Source organism: Octodon degus, unplaced genomic scaffold (genome assembly GCF_000260255.1).
Source record: "Octodon degus isolate 3935 unplaced genomic scaffold, OctDeg1.0 scaffold00221, whole genome shotgun sequence".
Lineage (NCBI taxonomy): Eukaryota > Metazoa > Chordata > Mammalia > Rodentia > Octodontidae > Octodon > Octodon degus.
In genome coordinates this window covers 1,367,856-1,392,376 of record NW_004524797.1, presented here as the reverse complement: position 1 = coordinate 1,392,376, position 24,521 = coordinate 1,367,856, and the positions used below count along the sequence as shown (strand labels likewise).

At 42.6% G+C, this 24,521-nt stretch overlaps 1 protein-coding gene across 1 annotated transcript in view; it reads left to right on the top strand.

Moving 5' to 3' along the window:
- Positions 1-24,521, top strand: part of Gabbr2 (gamma-aminobutyric acid type B receptor subunit 2) — a 391,890-nt gene that overhangs the window by 150,658 nt on the left and 216,711 nt on the right. The window contains exon 3 of the mRNA XM_004645219.1: positions 5,670-5,840. Within this exon, the coding sequence (XP_004645276.1) occupies positions 5,670-5,840 (171 nt within the window). The remainder of the gene's footprint in view (positions 1-5,669; positions 5,841-24,521) is intronic.

Genomic DNA, 24,521 nt, shown 5'->3' with positions numbered 1-24,521 from the left:
TATTTACATTTATATTTCTGTGTTAGAAAACTTGACTATATATAATGAAGCACTCCTGGAATCTCAGATGAAATCAAGAGCACGTACCCAGATGTGTCATGGTATTTTTTTTCTCAATTTCAAGAATAAAATATCCTTTATGCATCTAGGTAGAGAAAATAAGATACCTACAAATTAACAGTGATCAAGCTAGCCTCAGATTTCTTCCTTGCAGCATTTTGTAACTTCAAAAGAAGTGAGAATTTTATACCCAGCCAAGTTTCACCGTGTGTCAAGACACTAGAAGGCATACTCAACAATGTTTCAAGCCCCTACTTTCTTCAAAGTATCAGGAGCTACTCCATCAGGCTTGACTTGAAGTAAGATAAATATATACATCCACAGCAGAAAAGAGTAGTTTCAAAGTTGTATCAAGGTGAACAGAAAAAAACATAGAAGAGTAAGATGGTCAATAAGATGATAGTTGCAAGACCAAGTATTTATTATAGCAGTAAACATACATAATCAAAATTCTATCCCTGTGCTCTTTGTGAGAAACATAGTTTAAATAATCTTAATAGATTATAAGCAATGAAAGGATCAAAACTATGTCAAGCAAATACAAGCAGGAATAAAAGAAGAGTTGCAATATTAATAGCAAGCAAGATAGAATATATAATAAAGCAGTAAAATTACAAAGACATTTATTTTACCTTGATAAATGTTTCAACTCTTAATTTATTCAGTGAATATCTATTAAGTACCTACTATTTGCAGTAGACAAGAATATACATTACTGTAAAATAAAGATGTAATTGTGATGAATATTTATGCCTCAAACATAAAATCAAAGAATGCAAAATAAAATCTGTTGAAATACACAGAGAATTGGTTGAGACAACAGAAAAACACTTAAACCTCTCAGCTTTTCATAGATCAACTCAACAAAAATCTGAAGCATATGGTTAATATAATTAGCTTGATTATATCTATTATGCGTATGTCATCTAATAAAAAATTCTATAGCCTACAATGAGGATTTCATCTTTTTTCCAGCCACCACAGAACTTTTACAAAAGTTAAAAAGGCCACAAAGAAACCTCAATAAATTCCCAAATCAGATATAGTATAGGCCAAATTCTGAAAACAATGCAATAAAACTAGATATAAAAACTATAAATTAGAATTTAAAATACTCTCTGCAATGCATCCTTGGGAAGGGATTAGCTGGAAGCCTCAGTCACAGTCTGTTCAGAAACTAATTCGGTCGTGTGAAATAAGGCAGGGAGCCCAGAAGCGTGGGTCTTCAAGCTCGGATGCCAGCACTGGCATTGCTGGCTGCTGGGGAAAGAAGGCCTGGGGCACACACGGAAGCAGGTGGGCAGCCATTAGGTGGAGAGGCACTGGGGTAAGCGTCCTCCAGATCGCAGTTCAAGCGCTGCTTCCACCTATCACTGTTTATGGTGGACATCTGCATTTACCCATTTCTAGGCTGCAGTCTTCTGGTCCAAAACTAAGGGAGCTGATCTGCATCAATGGTTTTCAGTCTTCCCTGGGCACTACACTCACCTGGAAAGTTTTTAAATAATACTGCTGCTTGGGCTCTATGCCCAGAGGTTCTGATTTAGTTGGTTTGGAGTGGGACCAAGTTATCAAAAATTTAAAAATCTGTCCAAATAATTCTAGTTTGCAGCCAGAATAGAGAACCCCAAAGCCAGATGATTTCTCAGATTTCCCACCCCGATTCTGAAGTTCAGTGGTGCTCCTGCATTCTGTCTATGGAAGAAAGTTTTAGGAGGCTAAAGCCAGAGATATAGTAATGCACAGAATCCAATCAAAGAGTGCATTATCTCAAATGGTGCAGAAAATATCAGCGCCAGTTAATATTTTGCACCCAACATGATTTAGACCTGGGGCATATATTGCACTCCAAGCCCATTGTAAAAACAATGGGCCATTTATTCACTGAACAGTAACCACTGTAATTACCTACAGGGCAAACATATGAGGTTGTTCGAGCGACAATTAATTGTGGACCTGGAACTAATGGGACAATAACTGTAAAGTATCAAACAGAGTGTGATTCAGAAATCACATCCGAAAACCAATATTTTCCACATTGCATTAGATAAGCATTTTTGGGGTTGCAATGGTATGCATAACGTCCAAGGTCCTGAAATGGCTGTGCCCAGATTTTTCTGATTGGTGCCTCTCACATTGGTGAGCAGAGGAGGCAGGCAATGCAGTTTTAATCTTGAAAGGAGAATCGCAGACCCTAGGCTTGAAAGAATTGTATAGAGCTATTCTTTCTTGCACAGCCTATGGGATGTGACTCTCACCTGAGGCAGGTGTGCAGACTTTCTTTGGATGCTAAGATCCTCTTTGTGAATCTGATGGAAGTCATTAATTTTTCAAAGAAATGAGTATGCCTGTATGCACCTACATGCCCACACAAACTTTCCCTACAGTTTTTCTGGGGTTCACAGCAATCTCTATTCTCACTAGGTTGTGTTCTGGCCTTCATTTGCATACCTCCAGACTCAGGAATCTGACTACTTCTAAAGGCAACCTCCCATTGCTGGACAACTCTGAAATTGAAGGCTGCTCTATGCATCCATCTGAAATTTTGCTCACTGTAGGCTTCCCCTTGGTCTTTATTCTACCAGAATCTTTTAAACAGTCAATTTGCTATTGACCCTTTCGAGTTTTGGGTGTCCCAGTCTCTGTGGGGATCTTAGAAATTTCTTTTCTCAGTGCTGTCTAGCTCCGGGTAATGGCTGCTGGGTTATGTGTTGCATGATCAGACCTGTGGAGGCTTCTGAGTGGACCCAGGTCATCCAGGGATCCTAGGGGGTGACCGTCTGCCCTCTAATCCAGAGCAAGGAAAAGGCCAAGTGTCTGCTGCGCGCCCGCCCAGGGTCTTGGGTGTTAAGAAGCAGCACTGGAGTATCTTTGGCTGCATTCTGGGAGTGCTGGGATGCGGCTTCCCTGGGAGCTGACATTGTACCAGGATGTAGTGTACCTAGAGCTGCTGCTGAGCCAAATGAGGGCCTGGGCAGAAGGTGAAGGCAGAAAAGCTTCTTGGCTCAGCCGTGTGCTTCTCCATCAAAGATGCAACTGAAACAAGAGAAGGGAGGGAAGGAAGAAGAGAGAAAAGATCAGATTTAACCAAATTATTAAGGCATTTTTTCAAAATCTCAGACTAAGAAAGGCCTTTTAAAAATTAGTGTACAGATGATGTCTGCCTATACTTGTACAGAAATTGTGTACCTAAACCCATGCAAATTTTCCTATGAAGAATTTTATTGTTATCAAAAAAATAAAAAAAAGAAAAAAAGAAAAAAATTAGTGTACATTTGCAGTACATCATAGGTACACTCATTTCGGGGATTAATATATGGAAAAGAACATCTTGATCATTTTCAGTCCCTTTTAACCCCCGTCTTACCCTCTGTCAATCTTCTTCCCCTTCTTCTCCGTCTCTGCATGTCTGCTTTTTTGCTTTCTAACACCTCTCCTTTAAGTCTTCCTCTTTCCCTCCCTCCTTCCTTCCCTTCCTCCTTACTTTCTCTATTTTAGATTTCTCATTTAAGAAAAATAATACATAATTTAACTTACTCTGACTTATTTCACTAACAATAGTCTCAGATTCTATCCATTTTCCTTAAAATAACATAATTTCTTTCTTTTTATGGCCGAATATATATATATATATATTATATATTATATTTTTTGGGTTTTGTTGTTTATTTGTTTGTTTTTTTTGGGTTTTGTTGTTTATTTGTTTGTTTTGGTACTAGGAATCAAGCTCAGGGTCTTGTGCTCACCAGGTAGGCACTTATGCTGAGCTATCTCCCCCACCCTGTTTGTTTGTAGGGTTTTTTTTTTCCTAAACAGGGTTTTGCTATGTAGTTCAGGTTGGCCTTGAACTCACAGCTGTAGTCCAGCTTCCTGCCTCAGCCTCCTGAGTGCTGGGATTGCAAGTATGAGCCACCACGCCCAGTTTACACCACATTTTCTGTATCTGTTCATCTCTTGATGAGCATCTAGGCTGTTTCTGAGCTTAGTCACTGTGAGTTCTGCTACTATAAATGAGTATGCAGGTGTATTATTATAATATGATGTTTAACTCTTAGAAAAGACCTTTCTAAATATGATATAAATCCTGATGATGTAAAAGAAAAAGATGGACAAATTCAACCACATTTTTTAAAAAACACTTCTACATGGTAAGAGCTACAGTAAGCAACTTCAAAAGCCAACCTAGACAACAATTAGCAACTTACACCGTGAAGAATTAACTTTTCTGTAAGTAGATAAGGAAAACTAATAGTCACATTAGAAAGTGGACAGGGGCTGAGAACGACTACCAGAACCAGAACGACAAATTGCTCTTAAACCCAGGAAGGGAGACTCAGCCTCACACCCAGGAAGATAAATGCAAATGAGAGCTGCAGTGAGGTGCCATTTCTCACCATCCCACTGCAGAGATCAAAAGGTTGTTAACTACTGTAGATGGGGCCAAGGGAAAGGAAGACAGAGAGCAGCAGAAATGTCAGGGAAGTGGTGACATTTAAGCTGGGCCTAGCAGGACAGGATAATTAAAACCTAATTTAACAACTTTCTGGCACTTAAAAGGAAAAGAAGAAATACTAAAGCAAAAGATGGACAGCTCTGACTACTGAGTGTAAATTAAAATATATGCTCGCAAACAGCAAAGGCAAACAAACGGAGATATTTTCGACAACCATGAGCGCCTGAGTTCTGAATGCTATCCGTATGAAAAGTGTTCATTAGATTCAATTGAGAAGCATTAGAATACCACTTGAAAAAGGAGGGAAATGAAAAACTCATTCCCCAAATAAATAGGGTGTCCGCATTGTTAACAACTGCATGGAAAAGATTCACCATTATATGCAATCATGAATGTAATATAATCCAGAGTTTTAAATGATATTCATCATAAAATTAGAGAAATGTCTCGTTCTCTGTTGACAAGAATGTGGAAAAATTGGTCCTTCAGTTAGACCTGACATATATGCAAACTGATTAAATAATTTTTTTTAGAAACAAACATAAAGACTATAAAGGCTTGTATGCTGTCTTTAGCTGGGAAATTTTATAGCACCAACTCTATTTTATGGAAATCTCGTGAAATCCAGAAAAAGATATTGTGTACATAGTTGCCTGTAGAATAAAATGACAATAAATAATGGTAAATAATGACAAATTAGAAGCAACATAGATGCTCCCAAATGAAAGATGATTCACTAAACTGAGTCATGTTCATATGATGGAATATTATGCAACTATTAAAATATTTACAAAGAGTTTTTGACATCATAGTTTAATGCTTATAAAATGTAAGTGGTGGGAAAAACACTTGTATGTAGAGAATGGCCTCAAGAAACTTCAGTAAAATCACTTTGTACAGAGAAAGGACTGGAAGGAAGTAGACGTTAATGGTGGTTCTTTGGGGAAGAGCAAAACACTGGTTAATTTTTTTACCCTTCCTTTATTTTGCACACTTAGACCTTCTCTTCAATTATGATGTGTTATTCTTATAGGGAAAGGCTTCAAAAATTTCTTTTCCATGTGTTTTTTTGTACGTAGGAACCCCAGTGTGCATACTATTAGGAAAGCTACTGAGGACCCCAGGTAAAAACCGTTTCTCTTTTGTATTTTTTCAGCTTTCCTTTGCTGCAACCACACCTGTCCTAGCTGATAAGAAAAAATATCCCTATTTTTTCCGGACGGTGCCCTCGGACAACGCAGTGAATCCAGCCATCCTGAAGCTGCTGAAGTACTACCGCTGGCGGCGCGTGGGCACGCTCACACAGGACGTCCAGCGCTTCTCTGAGGTAGGTGCTGCCTGCCCGGCTGCAGGGCGCTAGCTCCCTGCTGGGCAGCGACCCCATGGGAGAGGTTGGGAGCAGGACCTCAGGGTCCAAAGAGAGCTGGTGGCAGATGGATGTGTGCAGAGCGCTGTTAGGCACACCATGCTAGACTGCACGGGGGCTGACTGCCCTTCGCCTCCTGGGTCTCACTCCTGCGGGGGCCACGGGCTGGTCCCTGTTACTGACGAGGTAATGACTGTCTAACGTGATATGTGCTACCTAAGGAAGAGTTTGGGGGAAGACCTGGCTTAGAACCACAACTTCCGGGTCATCTTGACTTGGGTGGCTTTTTTGTTTTGGTTTTGGTTTTGGTTTTGAATAGTGCCTTACACTCACACGTAAATATGTGAGGTCTGGTTTTGTTTTGGAAAAGAAAAATCTAAAACATGTATGATAAGAAAATAAATTTATTGTTTTGTCTCAACTCCCATCCCATTTTCTTTTTTCCAGTTCTCCTACTTTCAATTTTCTATTTATCTTCCTAGAACTTTTTATATACATATGTTTAAGCCCAAATGACTTCATACTATACATATTTTACTTTTTAATGCATTGCATCCAATCTGGGAGATTTTGATGACTCCATGCTTTAATGGGGCGTGGTGGTCAGTCAGATAGGTGTATGGAAACTTAGTACATTAGACCCCAGAAATGTTTACAGCCCTGTGAGCCTGCAGCCAACACCTCCAAGCTGAGGTGTGCATTGTGGTTGTTTCTAGAAGTTGGCATTAGTGGGCCATTTAAAAGTGTGAGAGGGACTGACCTCCAAGAGGACTGTTCTACTTCTGAGTCCCACTGCTGGTCCTGGAAGATTTCCACTTCCATACAGCCTTACTAGCAAGGACAGCAGCAAGAGTGGTCTCTTTTTTGTTGTTTGCCTTACACCTTGCTTGCTTTTCCCATGTATACTCTATCCTTAGGGTCACCCCCAGAAAACAAGACAGCTTAGGTATGCTGAGCAGCCCAGGTGCCTCCACCTATTAGATGTGGGGAATTTCCAGGCATGAGGCAAGGTATCCTGTAGGCCTTGGCTGGGAAGGTGGGGGAAGAATTCCCCCCCTCCACCAGCTGGCTCAGGAGGGAGATAAGCCCAAGCAGGTGGTGACAGAGGTGAGGCAGAGTGCCCTGGGTCACCTGCCCTGGTTTCCATCTCAGCTCTGTGCTTCTACTCCTGAGGCTTTTGTCTTTCCTGAGTGTTAGAGGCCAATCCACATCCTGGCTCTGTGACTTGGAGAAGCCACTCTACTTCTTTCAGTTGCTGTTTCCCCCTGGAAGTGAACTAGGAGCAATACCCACCTTCTTGAAGAGCTTTTGTCCATTGAGAATAGATTTGAAATAGCTTTATAAATGATGAGTTTCGTGCATAGACAGATGTTTTTGGAAGTTCTTGAAGAGTGGAAGGGTTTGGCCCAAGATGTGAGTGGGTGATCAAACAAGGCAAGTTTTACCCCCCAGTCTGCTCCCACTTTTCTGCTTCTTGGCCCCCCAGGAAGAGGCTAAGGGGACTCCGTCTCTGGTGGGAACAACTGAGAGCCAGACCCTGAAGAGCCTTTCCTGGCAAGCTCCCCCTTACAGAACAGTGACAAAATTCTAAAATGAGCATGAAATAGGTTGATGGTGGAGAATAGGGTCAGATAGAATCCTGGTCCCATTAGCACCTGACCTTGCAGGCTTTGCAGGGCCTGCTTCTTTCTGATAGCATCTTTGGCTATCAGCACATTGGGCACCTCCCCTAATCTGATCTGTAGAGGGGGAAACTAAGACCCAGAGAAGTAAAGAGAGAGAGCTCATGGTTTCACATCATCTCTGGAGTTAGGAAATATGGCTCTTGGAGTTAGGAAATATGGTTCAGACTTCCCATCACCCTTTCCATCCATAACTTCCCAGCGCCACATGCGGCTACGTGTATACAGCCTCAGAGCCTTGACATTCCACCAGGCTTCACCTGAAGAGGTGAACCTTGATGTTGGTTCAGCGCTTCTTAGACTCCCAAACACCCTCACAGCCCAGCAGCCTTGTAGGGAACAGTAATGGTTCCCATTATGCAAGCGAGGAAACTGAGGCTTGCAGAGGGTTGGTGGCTTCTTGCCCCCGGGCACATGCCAGTAAAGAGTGTGACCTGACCCTCCAGGCTGTTGGTCAGTACTTTCTCTACTATGTGGATCACCTGTGGGAGCAGGCACTGACAACGAGGTGCCGCATCTCTGTCCCTTGCCTGCCTGTGTTGGGGCTCTCCGCCGGGGTCTTAGGCAGGAACCCTCTTTCCCCAAGGACAGGATGTTGCTAGGTAGCACTGTTGGCAAGGGCCCCTCCTGAGTTAGGTCCCTCAGCCCAGCTGACTCCTCTCTGTGCCCAAGAGCTTCGGTTTCCCTCTCCTGGTGTCTGGCCTGCATCCCTGGAGTGCAGCCTCTGGAAATGTGCCAGGGGCTAACAGCTTTCCATGAGTGCAAAGGAAACTAGATTCCTATTATGAAACTGGTCGGGCAACAGTGTCAGACACCTCTGTTCCAAACGGGTGCGCTAGAAGGAATGTCAAGTGAAAGCATTCCTGAAGTTGGAGGGACAAGGAAAGACCTTAATCCCATGGAGCTTACTGCGGTGGCATTGTAACTGGAAGGGAGGGGAGGGCTGAGGGCCATCCCAGCTTTGGGGTCAGCTGCTCCAGCAAGCACCTGTCACTTAGCATCAAGGCTAGTCCCAGAGGGCCCAGAAGCTGCTCCAGATGTGGATCAGCTGAGCTGATGGTAGGCTCAACTTTGCCAAGGGATGGCTGTGTGGCCTCTGGCAGTTCACCTCATCCTGGTGAATGTTAGACATAGCAGATTTAGAACTATTTGGAGGACAACCATGGCTGCAGACATTGTGCTTGCTGCAGCCAGGCCTTCTCTGGATTAAAGATTTAATGAAATGAAAGAAGCAGGAAGGCCTGGTTAGCAGGCAGGCTGGTCTTTGCCTGGGAAGGATGGGATGACCCCAGGCATTCACCTTGCAGAAGTCCAGTTTTCTTTTCTGTAAGATGGGGGTGAATCCTCCTACATCCCAATGGGAGATGAGAGCTTTGGGTGAGAAAAATACGGTAAATGGAAGAGTTCTGCATCTGAGGTGCTCATTCAGTGGCCACTCAGTACTCTAGTGAATTCATGGCACTGACTCTGCCAATGCATATCCATCCACGCAGAAAATAGTGTACCCTGCTGTATGCCGGGCACTGTGCTACGGAGGGCCACAGGGGAGTGGACAGGGCCTCGGTGAGCAGTGTCCCAAGCTCCCTGCGCTGCGTCCTCAGTCTGCCTGCTCACTAGAATCACTGGGGAAAAATTTTTTTTCTTTTTTTAAAAACCCAAACTAAAATTTGTAGTTGGGTTTTTTCATTTTTAATAACTTTGTTGAGGTATAATTTTCATATTATCCATTTTATAACATTGTTAATATATAGTTTAGGGGTTTTTTGTTTGTTTGTTTGGGTTTTTTGTTTGTTTGTTTGTTTGGGGGTTTTTTGTTTGTTTTGTTTTTTGCGGTACTGAGGATTGAACTCAGGACCTTGTGCTTACCAGGCAAGTGCTTCTTCTACTGAGCTCTCTTCCCAGCCCCAGTTTAGTTATTTTAACAAATTTTCATGGATATGCAACCATGGTTGCAATCCTGTTCCAAAACTCTTCCGTCTCTCTGAAGGCTGCCGTGGGCCGCAGTCCATTCCGCCCTCACTGCCAGGATGGCTTTGTTCTCTGTATCTTGTACCCTCTGAAAATCTCATATTCATGAAATGATTTGGTCCTAGGTGCCTGGCTTCTTCCACATAGCACAGTGTGTTGAGGGCTCATCCTTTGTGTGGCATGATGGTGTATCTCTCTGTACTGAGCAGTACTTCTTTGGATAAAACAAGTTTTAGACTCAGAGGGGACTTTTAAAAATCTTAACGCCCATGCCACACCCAGAACAATCGTACCACCTGGCCCCTGTGCTAGGCCTCTCCAGGCTCTCAAGTAAGCCCAGGCTTGAAAGTAACAACCCTGATCATTGACTCTGTCAGTTCCAATTAGGAGATGACGCCCTCTTGTGGTGGGCACCTTTGAACTCCCAGCAATTTGCAAGTCCACAGTGGCCAGACTGCCCTTGGCAGGTCTAGGACTGGGGACAAAAGAGGAAGGATGGAGAGTGGACTTATCCCAGTGCTGGGGCTCTAACAGTTGCAACACAAAGGTGGGGGTATTGGTGAAGAGTCAGGGTATGCTGACAGGGTGGTCCCTGGGTCCTGGATGGGGAGTAGTGGACAGGCAGGTAGCCTGTGAGACTGCGGGAAGTGAAAGGTTCTAGAAGATCCGGGAGACTAGAAAACTGGAAGGCTCTATAGAGATTCAGTGTAAGAGTGGAGCGGAGGGTGTGGTCAGAGCTAGGGGGACGTAGGGACTGAGGGCCCTGGCTGGGGTCAGGCGGGAGAGGCAGAGTCACTGGTATTGGGGCCACAGAAGCAGAAGGCCAGAGCATCTTGCGATGCCCACAGGGGCACTACAGGCCCAGGATGGAGGCAAGACTGTGGCGGGGATGGAGTACAGAGGACCAGCAGAAGACAGGAGCTTTGGGTCTGCCCCCAGCTCTAGGTCTTATAGCTACCAAATCATCCTCACCAAGTAATTTGCTTGGTTTTTAATTCTAAGACACAAGTAACCTTCAGAATTTCTTTAGACAAATCACCTGTTCTCTTTGAATCTGTTTCCCTTTCTATAAGATAAGAAGAGAGAGGGGCCAGATTACCTGTAAGACTTCTACTCACAGACCTTTGGACTGTAGGTTGAAGCTTACAGAGCGCTGGCCGCTGGGCCTGAGCCTGACATTTCCAGGGGTAGGATCATAGGAAGTACTTAATCACTTAGCACCTCTGTTTTGGTCCAGATTTTTAAGACTCTACTTTTTTTTTTTTTTAAGCTGTTTTAGGTTCACAGAAAAATCAAGACGAAGGTCTGGGGAGATGGCTCAGTAGAATAAGCACTTGCCTGGCAAGCGCAAGGGCCTGAGTTCAATCCCCAGTTCCACCAAAAAAAAGAAAGAAAAATCAAGACGAGGATACAGAAAGTTCTATTTGCCCTCCACCCCACACATGCACAGCCTCTATCATTGTCTACATCCCCACCAGGGTGGCGCATGACACATCATAAACTACCCCGAGTCTAGAGGCATTTTAGGGGTCACAATAACTGGTGCACATTCTGAGTTTGGACAATATACAATGTCATGTATCTACAATTATAATATAATATAGAGTACTTTGCCCACCCTAGAAATCCTGTCATTTTACCATTTGGCCTTTTTCATGTCTTGCAATCAAGATGGTGCAGAATGCAGTCTTTTCAGATGGGCTCCTTTTATTTAGTGTGCAGACACGTAACTGTGTCTATTCTTGGCTGGATAGCTCATTTCTTTGCAGGTGCTGAATAATATTCCATGGGCTGGATATACCGTATATTTATATTGTTTACCTGATTACCTACTGAAACACATCTTGACTACTTCCAAGTTTGGGCAATTAGGAATAAAGCTGCTATAAACATCTGTATGCAGATTTTTTAATATGGACCTAAGTCTTTAACTCCTTTGGGTAAACACTGAGGAGCTTGGTTGCTGGATTATATGGCAAGCACATATTTATTTTTGTAAGAAACTGCCAAACCACCCTCCTTTTGTATTCCCACCAGTAATGAGGAGTTCTGGTGGCTCTAACCCCTACCAGCACTTAGTATTGTCAGTGTTCAGGATTTGGCTACTCCAGTGCAGCTGTATGTCATTGTCACTATAATTTTCATTTTCCTGTTGACACAGAACATGGGGCATCTTCTCCTAGGCTTGTTTTCCATCTTATTTTTGGTGCATGGGCATAATCCTAGTATGTACTACCTCTTAGGGTTGTCGTGAGGATCAAATGTGTTAGGACACTTGAAGCACTAAGAAGAGAACTGGATCATCAAAAGCACCAGGTGAGAAGCAGCATTTATATCATCATCTAGCCTCTGGCTCTTCTGCCCATGATGTCCCCCACTCAGGAGCCCCTGTGTGGCAGGGCTTCTGTGCCAACGGAAGTGCCACTGCCCACCTGTCTTCTCCTTCCTCACAGGCTCCCAGACTCCCCACCTCCTGGCCAGTCCTCAGTGGTCTGCAGGTGTATGGAGCTGACCTTTCCTTACCAAAGACCTCCCTCAAGTGGCAGGATCCACCAAAACCCTTGATCTGCCAGGGACAGAAAGGTCACCATCTGTGAGCTTCCTCTTCAAAGCACCTGCCCTTTGCGGCCCTCCAGGGCCCTGCCTGGCCCCATAGAAGCTACCCCACTTGCCAGCTAGCCATCTGGCCCACCGTAGAGGTCTCTGGTGAACTCTTCTAAAGTTGCACTAGCTCTTCAGAGCTTGAGCCTGGGAGAGTCCCCTGCAGTGAAGGGTGGTGAGAGTCGCTGACACACAGAATCCAGGGGATCGCTCTGTGAGCAGGAGCCCGCCCCTAGTGTGGTCCTTCATGGTCCCCAGGCCACCATCTCTGTCTCACCTCTGGTAGCTCCCCTTCTGCCCCACTGGTCCAACCACACCTCCATGCTGGCTCTTCTTTCTATAGGAACATCCTCCCCACATGGCTGCCACCTCTCTTCTGGTAGGATCAGGTGCGCCGCCTTGACTCTGTGCTCACTGCCCCGGTGCCTGCTCTTAGCACTGTGCAGCATGGGACACACCTGCCTTATCATCTTCCCCCATCACCAGCACTGATCTGTCTTCTTCCCATGTGGAGTGTCTGGTCCACAAATGTGCCATAAGGGCTGGTCCGTGTTTTTCAGTAAAGGACTTTTTTGTCTGTTTGGTCATATGTTTAAGGACAAATCCAGTGATTTGTTATACCGAGTCTGTCCCTGCTATAACAAGATAAACAGAGGAAGCATAGAACTTCCCAACCTTGCCGTCTGCCCTCACGCTGACCTCATCCTCTCTCTAGATTTCCTGCTTCCCAAAACCCACCAGGGGCATGAGGAAGAAGGGAGGAGTCAGCAACAACAGGGTGGGAGAGTAAGGCAGTTGTCATTTCTTAACTTGATGTCTTTCTTGGACATGACATTGTTTGCTGGTGGAGATTCTCCTAGGGCTCTAGGTAGAAAGTTCTAGGACACCCACTGAAATTGAAGCCACCAAGAGCTTGCTTCTGGGGGTGCTGGAGTGGGATCTGGGGATGTGCACACTGTAGTTTGTGTCTGGGTGCTTTTTCCTGGAGGTTCTTCCAAATCCTTTATCTTCAGGTCACATAATCCCACACCTAGAGCACAGGCCATCCAGTGTGGTCCCTGGCCCAGAAGTATCAGCAGCTTCACCCGGGCTCTATCCCATGCCCAAAGAGGTAGGCACAAGAAAGGATCCAGAAATCTGACTGCTGCATGCTAGAGTTAGATACCTATGCGACTGGAGGGTGAGACTACCAGGCCCTAAGCCCACATTACCTAAGGAAAGGACCACGTACATTATGGCCTTCCCTGCCTTAGCCTGCCAGATCTTCCATCATTAGGAGACAGGAGGGACTCGGGAGATCAGATTTAATCTAGAGGCCCCACCTTCGCTGCAGCTTTTATCTGATGAACCTGCTAGTGCTTTTAGGTGACTTAGCCATGGCCTACACCTGCATCCTCCCCTTTTCTGTTCTCACCTCCACCTCCAGAAGGGACCAGATTTGCAGAACAGCCAGAAGGAATGGGTCCATATCTGTCCCACCTCCTCAAGTACCTGTTTTTTGTAGCCTCTTTGGCCTCTTTGTGGAGGTAGGTCCATTTCCCAGAGTCAGGCCTGAGTATGCGATATCTTTGTGTAAGTTTAACTGTGCTATATTTGTTATAACAAGCTAGAAAAAAATCACCACTGGTTCATCTTCTGCACTTCATGAATATTGTTACTTAAGGTGAAATTCCCACTAACAAATGAGACAGGTTGAAGGAAAATACAGAGTTAGTGGTTTCATAGGTGGTGTGTACATCTGGTGAAATGGCCTCCAAGCAAGCCAGAGTGTCTGAAGTTTGGGGACCACAGGGACAAAGGCTTCTTGACCACCCATTCATTTAATTTGGGAAGCAGATCAGGAGTGAAGAAGGGGGTTCTCTGCTCTCCCATCCATACAGAGGTGGAGGATCCACCTGGGGCGAACCACTGGCTGTCTCCCATGTCTAGTGCCCTGCCATCTCAGGGGCAATATGTGTATACTTAGGGCCCTTGACCAGCTGTGGGGGTGGCTAAGTCTTCCACAGAGGAAGATATTATGATTTGTATCTGGATGTCCGCCCGAAGCCTCATTTAGTCATAGGTAGTGATGATGCAGCCGTAAGTGGCCACATGAATCTTTGCTCCTTTAACTTTGGGTGTTGGGGATTTTGTCTCAGCAATGAGACAAAGTAACTAAGGCAGAGGCATAGTTTCAAGTCGGTTGCTGGAATTGACCTCAGACTAGGGACATGGAGAAGATCACAGTATCAGTCCAGAGGTGACAGTGTCCTTACCGCAGACTGTATGGACCCTAGAACACGAAGATGAAGCAGGGCATGTGCCTTCTCTGAGACACTCTAGGGGAAACTGGCCACCTATTGTATCCTTAAAGCCCTCACAGAGATACTTTCTTGTGCCTCCTGCAGCCATGGGCTGAGTTCCCAGACACAGCTGCAGCCTTGTGAAGCACACGCTGCATTAGGATCTTTAGGATAGGAAAGCGTCATTGTTACATCATCCACTGCCAGTTTTTGAGTACCTACTGTGTGTAGACGATTGCACCCAGGCAGCCAACACTGTGCAATCTGTTTTAGAGAACTCATTCAGGGTGGTGTGTGACTGTCAGGATCTGATAACCAAGAGATGACAGGTATGTATGTGAGCCTAGAAGAGAAGAGGCCAAGGACCTGGGGATGGTATCCCCTGTGCCTCCCCAGAAGCAAGGCGGTACAGGTACATGGTGACAACCCATCTCTCATGAGATGGTGTAGCCCCCGGAGCTCTAGCCATAGCAGTCAGCATGTCGTCTGTGTTGCCTTCCTAGCTCCCAGGTCTCGGAGCCCAGCACACCCTCCACAGCTGCTCCTACAGTTCTTCCTGGGATCCCTTATCGCGCTGGTCCTCCTAGCTGACAGCACAGTGCATTCTGTCATGTGTAGATTCTCCAGAGCTATTCCGGGACACCCCAAAGCCCATCTGCCAGGCCTGGAGAGCACCAGAGCCATGTGAACAAAGGACTGGAGTGGGGAAGGGTGTGGAACCTTCAGGAAATGGTGAGAAGTCTGTGGGCTCCATAACTCAATGCTCGGCATGAGAAGGGGGAGGAAAGAGGGACAGGGAAGGCTCTTTATGTCTCTACCTGCCAGTGGTGGGGAGCCACAGAAAGTTTTCAGATAGGGAGGGTGAGAGGGTAGAAGTCTTGAGAGAAGGATTGAGACAAGTAGACCAGAGGCTGGGAAGCCAGCCAGGGTACTGCAGTATTCAAAAGAAAAATTAGAAGATTACATTATTTTCTTACATAAAAGAAAGTAGCTGCTTTCTTATATAAAAATATCAATTATCCCTTTGTTGTTATTTTTTGCTTTTTTATTTTAAAATGTTATTATTTTCTAATGGCAATATTGATATGCACTCAAGGCAGAAAAATGTAGAAAACACAATAGGGCAAAAAGAATAATTAAAAATTGACCATAACTTAATGTGTTATTAGTCCATTTTCTATTGCTATTGCAGAATACTAGAGGGTGGGTGCCTTATAAGGAAAAAAGGATTCATGTAGCTCACGGTTCTGCAGGTTCAAGGCCATGGTACCACTATGGCCTTGACTTTAAAGACTTCCTTGTGGATGACGTCACAATGGTGGGAACACATACAGGAAGAACTCACAGGACAAGTCAACCCTCTCTTGAGAACCATAGGATCCGATGAGAGTAGGATAGTTCCTGTGGTGATCTACTCACCTCCCACTAGGTCTCACTTTCTAGAGACTTCATACCACCTCCTCATTTAGCCACACTGAAGATAAAGACTCTAACACTTAAACCACTGGGGGACAGACCACTTCCATCCATAACGCCTAACCACTAAAAGGTCATTTAGAGGACTAAAGTACCTGCTTAGGCAGGGTGCAGTGACTGGGGTTCGATCTCTGGCATGCCGTGTTGGCCCCGCGCCCGGGGTGTGCTGAGGTGGTGCTTGAGACTGGGCATGGTGGCATGTGCCTGTAATCCTAGCTCTTGGGAGGCTGAACACAGGTGGATCACTGTGAGTCTGATCTACGTAGTGAGACCCTGTAGACCCTGTAGACCCTGTACTAAATACAAAACAAACAAACAAACAAAAAACTATCTGGACTAATGGCCTTCCATTTTTTCCAATATGTATAACTAACATGATCTTAATCTACAAGTGGCTTCTTAAATTTGGTAGTCCAGGGAGAATGGTTTCCCATGCCAGCAAATGTTTACTACTTTGACTCATAAAGACCACCTAGTGCTTGTTGGCTGTGCCCCTTGTGACCCCATGACTGCCTCTACTTGGGCCAGAGCCCTCTGTGATACACTTTTGGGCCATATTTTCTTCCAGTCTCATTTTCTAAAACTGTTGGAGATTATTTTTCTTGAATTATTTGTCATTTCAAGAAATTTGGAATGGGCCAGGGGATAGATGTATACTTGTTTTCACCATCTTTATCCATTCTCTCTTTAAAAAAATTCTCCCTTCTTCATTGCTATCACTTACTCGAGAAAACCCCATGTTATGATTTGTATACAGGTGTCACACACACACACAAAGCCTCATGCAGTCTTGGGGTGGCTTCTGGAGTTTGTGATTGATTATTGTAGGTGTGGATGCTGCACCTGCCCAGGAGCAGGTAATTTGCATTTCAATGTAAGGAGGAAAGGAAAGTTAGCTGCTTCAGCTGCTGCTACTCCTTTTGTGCTGTTGCTCTTTGCCACCTCCATGAAAGGTGACCCTCTGCCGTGTGCCGCTCTGCCTTGGAGACAACTGAGTAGGGACTGAAACCTCCAGTAACTGTGAGCTAAATAAACCTTTCCTTCCTTCATTTTGAGTGTCCGGTATTTGTCCCAGCAACGAGAGAAGAGTAATTAAGACTTCTCATTAAAGAGCATGGCAGCTGCTTACTAGTCTTTATTGATTATAAACAATAATACAGTAACCTCATAGTTGAGTTTCTGTTGGAACAACTCTGATTATTTTCCAATATCAAGTTCCTAGAAATAGCATACATACATTTTTTAACCTTTCATAGATATTGCCAAACTGTCCTCCAGAAAGAGCATACCAATTTAGAGTTTCACAGCAATATATGAAAGCACTCCTTGCCAACATTGTGTATTATTCTTTTCTGATCTTTGGCAACTGCTATTTTAATTTGCATTTTTCTGATTACTATTAAAATTGAATTTATTTATTACTAAGATTCTCATTTCTGATTCTCTTTTTGTAAATTGGCTGTTCATGTTGTTGGCAATTTTTCCTCCTGGAGTGCTCTTTTTCTTACCAATTTATAAGCATACAGAGTAGGGATATCAGCCCATTATCATGTAAGCTGCAGATATTTTCCCATGTTTCCTTTGGCATCTAATTTACTTTCTATGTTACTTGAAATGTACATTCGAAATCTTAAATTTGGCATGCTCACATTTATCAAGACCAGTTTTTACCCTTCATCTTATGTTTAGCAAACTCTTCCCTTCACGAGAATTTTTGTTAATATTCTCCTATGTTTTCTTCTAATATTTTTATTACTTCATGTTTCAGTGCATCTGGAATTTCAGTATCTGATCTGAAATATCAAACTTTCCCTTCCACCTCATTCAGAGTCACTCATTAATTCTTTCAACATTTAAGTGACAAGGGTTGGCGAGATAGCTCAGTAGACTAAGTTCCTGCTTTGGTAAGTGCAGGGGCCAGGGTTAGATCTCCAGTCCCGCATGCCATGCCAGCCCTGGCCCCTGGGCACACTGAGTGGGTGACCGAGTCTGGGAATGGTGGTGCACACCTAGAATCCCAGCACAGGGGATGCTGAAAACAGGACGATCGCAAGTCAGAGATACATAGTGAGACCCCATGCCAAATATGTAAACAAAAAAAAACTTAAGTGACATATCTCTTCCCAAGTCATTAAAATTCCTATGCTAAATTTAGTCTTTAAAAAATATTATGCTATATTCTATATATGCTTATACCATTTCAGAGTGTTAGGAATATAATGCTAATCACATATGTGATCTTGAATTTTCTAGTAGCCACCACACTTTAAAAAGTAAATGAGATAGGTAAAATTAATTTTAATAATGATTTAAATTTTTATTATGCAATATACACAAAATGCTATCATTTCAACATGTGACTGACACTACTGCTCCAAGTACTCAGGAACCTTATATGACTAATGGCCACTGTGCTGGACACTTCTGCTGTCCTGAGAGATTTTTTGTTTTGCCTTTTTATTAGTGCATGTTTGCAATTCATACACCTTATAGTTATCTTGGGAGTGACTACATATACATATTATAGCTTGTTTCTTTTTTTTTTTAGGAAAGGGTCTACAGGATGTTCAGGGTCTCACTACTAGATCAGACTCGTGGTGATCCACCTGTTTACAGCCTCCCAAGAGCTGAGATTCCAGGCACGTGCTACCACACCCAGTCTTAATTGCTGTCTAAGTGTGTCCCAGGTGCAGAGCTGGCATGGCAGGCCCGGGGATTGAACCCCTGGCCTCTGCACCTGCTTGCAGGCACTTTAATCCAATGAGCTATTTGGCCAGCCCTTATAGCTTGTTTCTTTTCTTTTAATCTCTTTCCCCTTCCAGTCCCTTCCCTACCCTCTACTTGTTACCCTATTCCACTATCCCCCTTTTCATACTTGCTGGTATTATTTGTATCAGCTCATGTAATGGCATATAGTGTTTACATTCATTGAGGTTATTAAGCTTCTGTTCCTGAGCTTCTAAATTTTGTCCCATTGATTTACCTTTCTGCTTGGGAACTGACATCACAATGTTTTTAATAGTTCTCTGATAAAATTCATGTGATAACATAGCATAACATAGCAATATACAATCTCCCTTTTGTCACAACTATCTCTATTTTTCACCAATGTAATTGTGATAAGTTTCCCAAAAATGCTTTTGGTGATTTATTTGAATTTTAGTCATTCTGTAATAAATTTGGGGGAGAGCTGACATTTTTGAAATACTGAGTCTATACATTGTGAACATGCGACATTTCTCTATCTAAGATTTCTCCTTGGGTTCCCTGTAGAGTCTTGTCATTTTCTTTATGTAGACCCTTTCCATTTGCTGTGGTATTTATTTTCAAGTATTCTGAAATTCCGGTAATTTGTTACTGCTTTGAGAAGGAGTTCTATTTTCTGTGACACTTTTAAAGCGGCTATTGCCAGAGTATAGGAAAGCTATAGATCTGTGTATATATCCCTCATGACTGGCCATATTGAGCTCATTCCTGCTGGTAGCTTTTGCTCTCTTAATTCGCTTGAGCCTTCCAGGTAGACCACAACAGCAACTGAAAGCAAAGATGCATTTTCTCTGCTTTGCAGCCTTTACGGTGTCTTCATCCTTATCATTTTTTCACTGGGGCCAGGCTGGATGGTGCTTAATGAGACATAAGATTATATTTTAAATTTTATTTTAAAGAGAAAAAAATAAATAAACAGTGAAACTGAAATTCAAAACACGTTAGTAGGATTGTTACAATAGTGGATATATTGCATATTATTGTCTTTGTACTACTTACTCAGAGTACAAGATATAGGAGTGATATCTCATCTAAACAGTATTAGCACAAAACATTTTTTCCCAGGTTCTAACTCTAGCACAGCCACTTCCCAGCTGGATGACTTTGAGTGGGTTATTGAATTTTTCTGTGTCCCTGATAATAGGGCCACATCACCTTAAGTATCACAAATGTTAAAATAGCAAATACCTATAAAGTGCTTAGGGGCTAGAATAGTGCCCAAGGGAACACTATATATATATATATGTTATTCTTATTGTTTCATTCATTAGATATTCTAGAACTATATTTACAAATGGTAAAAATACAGAGTATTCTTGTCTTGCTCTTGATTTTAATGAGGATGCTGTTAGCAAGGTTTGATGCCTGTTGGTTATTCCTCATCATGTTAAAAGGTTGTCCTATTTTTATTTACTCATTGTGTATATCAGACATGCATGCTGCAAAATCAACCTCTGTTTATACTCTATATTGATAGCTGTGTATTTTTTCTTGGGTCTATTACTGTAGTGAAGTGTAGCCATCAGTTTCATTGTATTTCTGTTCTATACATTCATTTATAGAGTTGTCAACTGACACGCATGCTACTGCATTCTTGTACAAGGACATAGTTGATGAAAACTAATGAATAGATAAATGTGTAATATTGTCTGTCAGATGACAAACACTAAAAATTAAGTCTGGAGAAAAATTATGCTGGTAAAAAGAAGCAGATGCAATGGAGAGTGGGCAGAGATCAAGGAGAGGTCAAGAAAGCCTCTAAGGTAAGATGACATTTGACATTTGAGCAGATAGCCAAAGGTAGTGAGGAGCAAGTCATCGGATACCTGAAAGAAGAGGATTCCAGGCAGAGAGAGGAGCCAGGCAAAGTGCTGATGTATGAGGGATTCTGGAGGGCCTGTAGAAATGTTTGGAGACACTATTAACACTAGGGCAGAATGGCTGGTTGGAAATTGGGGGTGGGGAAAAAGTTGGTGGTTTTTAAGGGACGTTTGTGAAAGCTTTGGTTCACACTCTGAATCACTGAGAAACTACTAAAGAGTGCTTTGGGTTTTGTTTTTATTGAGAAAATTTCACATAGTAGAAAAGGAACTGTTTTAACCATTTGAAAGTATGCAATTAAATGCTATCCACTGTATACAGTGATGTATAGCCATTACCACTGTCTAATTTCAGAAAATTTTTGCGATCCCAGAAAGAAAGCTCCTGTTCGTTAGCATTCACTCATTTCCTCTCCCCAGCTCCTGAGAAACACAAATCTACCCTTTGTCTTTATGGATTTGCCTAAAACAGTTCATATAAATAGAATAAAAAATATGTGGCTTTTTGTGTCTAGCATGTTTAACTTAGCATGATGTTTTCAAGGTTCATTCATGTGTTGTGTATCAGTACCTCTCCTCTTTTTATGACCAAATACTATTCCATTACATGAATATAACTAATTTTGTTTACCCATTCACCTGCAGAAGGGTATTTTAGTTGTTTCTGCTTCTGATTATTATGAATGATGCTGCTTTGAATATTTCTGTGTATGTTTTTGTGTGGACACATGTATATGCTTTCAGTTCTTTTGGATGTATACTTCTCCAAACAATGCAACTTCTGAGTCATATGGTTTATATCAGTGGTTACATCATTTTTATATTCCCATCAGCAATATATGAGAGTTGCAATTCTTTCACATCCTTCCTTACACTTACTATTTTTCATTTTTTAAAAATTATAGCCACCCTATTGGAGGTGAAGTGGTTTTGATGTGCATTAACCTAGTGAATAAAGATGTTAACCACATTTTCATATGTTTATTGGCCATTTGTAAATCTTCTTAAAAGGTAAGACTATTGAAATCTTTTGTCTGATCTTTGGTGATCAAGTTATGAGAATTCTTTATAGTTCCTGGATATTAGACCTGTATCAAATATAGATGCTTCTTGACTTGCGATGGTGTTACACCCTGAGAAACCCATTGTTAATTGAAAACATGTCAAAAGTGCATTTAATGTACTTGAGCTACTGAACAGCACAGCTTAGCCTACTCTGCTCTAAATAAGCTCGGAATACTTATGGTAGCCTACAGTTGGGCAAATTTATCTAACTCAAAGCTTACTTTATAATAATTTGTTGAATAACATATGTAATTTATTGAATAGCTGTATCCAAAAGACACTGGCAGTACAGTACACAGTACATATTGATTTTCCAGCTTTATCACTGCATGAGATCAGTGAGATCTGCAGCTCTGTGCAGCTGCCTAGCCTCAGAAGAGAGCATCATGCTGCGTGTCATGAAACTGGGGGGAAATTTTCATTTCAAAGTTTCATTTCTACTGAATGTTTTCTACTTTGGTATCATTGTAAGTCAAAAAATCATAAGTTAGGCTGTTATAAGTCAGGAGCTGTCTCTACATTATTTGCAAAAAAAAATATTCCACTCGCACATTGTTTTTACCTTCTTAATGGTATGTTTTGCATAAAAGATTTTAATTTTGATAAAATAAAAATAAGTTTTGCTTTGAATGTCATATTTATAGGCCATTTTTAAGCCAAGGTCAAAGAGACTTAAGCCTACATTTCATTCAAAGAGTTGTGTAGTTTTAGCTCTTACATCTATGTCTTTGATACCCATTGAGTTAATTTTTTATATATGGTATGAGGTAAGGTTCATCTTCCTTTAAAATGAGCAGCAACAAGGGTACTCTTCCCCACACAAATCTGGGAGAGCCTGCCTTCTGTGACCCTTGTTTCCTGAGCCTACTTGAAAGTACTATTGACACTAATCTGCCTAGTTATTGCCCTGATCCTGGTCTTTGAACACACTGTCTTAGTTACTTTTCTCTAATTGCTGAAGCAGAATACTTGATGCCCAAAATTAAAGGGAGAAAGGTTTATTTAGCTCACAGTTTGTAAAGATCTCAGTTCATTATTGGACTGGCTCCAAGGCTTGGTGGCATGGCTGACAGGCATTGCAGAGGAGAAGCAGTTCATTCCTCATATGTTATCCAGGCTACTTAAGATGGGTAGTACTCACACTCTTAATCCTAGTGTCTCTGATTCTAGCATTGCATATAATTCAATCCCAGCATCATACACTCTAGGTGTATGATCCTGGCCTCATACACCTATGACTGCATGAGGCTTTGGAGGGAATCTAGAAAAAAGCCATAACATTCTGCCCCTGAGCCCTCAAAGACTCATTCAAATTCCTTTTTGCAAAAGACATTTTAGTCCATCACTAAGAGTTGCTGAAGTCTTAACACTATCAGTATTTCTGGAAAGTCCAAGTCCCAAGTCTCCTCCAAGATGTAAGGCAAACTTTTAGCTGTGAACCTCAACAGAAAATGAAAAGTTAAACACTTTCGGCATTTGGTGGCACAAGATAGACATTTCTACTCTAAAAGTTACAAACAGGGAGATACAAAGGAATGGGACCAACACAAGTCCAGAATCCCACAGGGCAAACGTTAAATCATGTAGTTCCATGTGGAGCATCCAAAGCCATCTGTTGTAAGTTGTGAGCACCAAAGGGCTTGCATGGCTCCACCTCCATAGCACTTCCAGTGGTTGTAGCTCCCAGGGCTTCTTTCTTGGGCCTGCTTTGCTACCTTCTTGTAGATTTCCTCAGATGATCCACATTCCTGGCTTTCCCAAACTTCTGGGGTCTCCACTATATCTTTGACTTCATGCTCACAGCTTCATATATTGCCCTCTCAGGGGTTCACTGCCTGACCTTCCAGACCTTTTTCTGAAATCTGGTTAGAAGTCTTTTTACCTCAGAATTCTTGTATTCTGCATGCCCCTAAAACCAGCATCGTGTGGATGATGCCAAGGTCTGCTGCCAACTGAAGCAATAGCCAGGTTTTCTTTTCTCTTGGCTATAGGCATTGAGTGCCTGGATCACTGAGCACTCTGAACCTGACTGTAAGGAACAGATTCTCTATGCAGCCACCATTCTGTAACCTGGTGTGGCCACCACTGCCATTTTGGAATATGGTGTTCTGTGGCTTTCTCCTCAAAGCAAAGTCTTTCACTTTTGCTGTTTTGAGACTGAAAAAGGATTAAGTCTTATAGCTTCTTGTGATTCCCTTATGCCCTCTTTTCTATTCTTCTGTTTCTTCTCAGCAATCAAGATCTCCTCAGCTCTATCTTTGCATTCCATAACTTTACAGGATTTTCCTCTCTGCAAAAACTTACATTATTTTAAATAATCCTGCTGGGCTCTTTGCTCTTCAATCTCAACATAAATCTGTCTTAAAAACCCCCAACAATAGTCACACCACTGTCCCAATATTAGACTGTCTTGAAATTTCTTCCACCAGATTATTTAGTCCACCACCCTTAATCTTAGTCTCAGGCAAAAACTCTGGACACAAGCAAAAAGGAGACAAACTTTGTGCCAATTCACAAAACACATTATCTAGAGTCCAACAACCAATCAGTTTTTCCCAGCAGAAACCTCCAAGCCTGGTCTTTACCAGCAGGGTTTCTATTGGCCTTCTGGTCTTCTGAGCTCTGACCAGAATCTCCCATACAGAATAACCTAAGATATTCTAGCTTCACTTTTTCCAGTGACATCTCTGAAATTTTCCAAACTCTTCCCACAAGCTATTCCCAAAAGCTTCTGAACCACATAATTAGGTGTAGTCATAGCAATGACTCCATTTTTCTGGTACCAAATCCCAACTTGGTTACTTTTCTCTTGTTGATGAGACAAAATACCTGACACCCAGAATTAAGGAACACAAGGTTTGTTTAGCTCACAGTTTGTGGAGGTTACAACCCATACTTGTCTGGCTCCAAGATAGAGTGACATGTGGCAGAGGGGCAAGAGTTTATGGTGGCAGAAAACAGCAAAAGCAACAAGATCAAAAG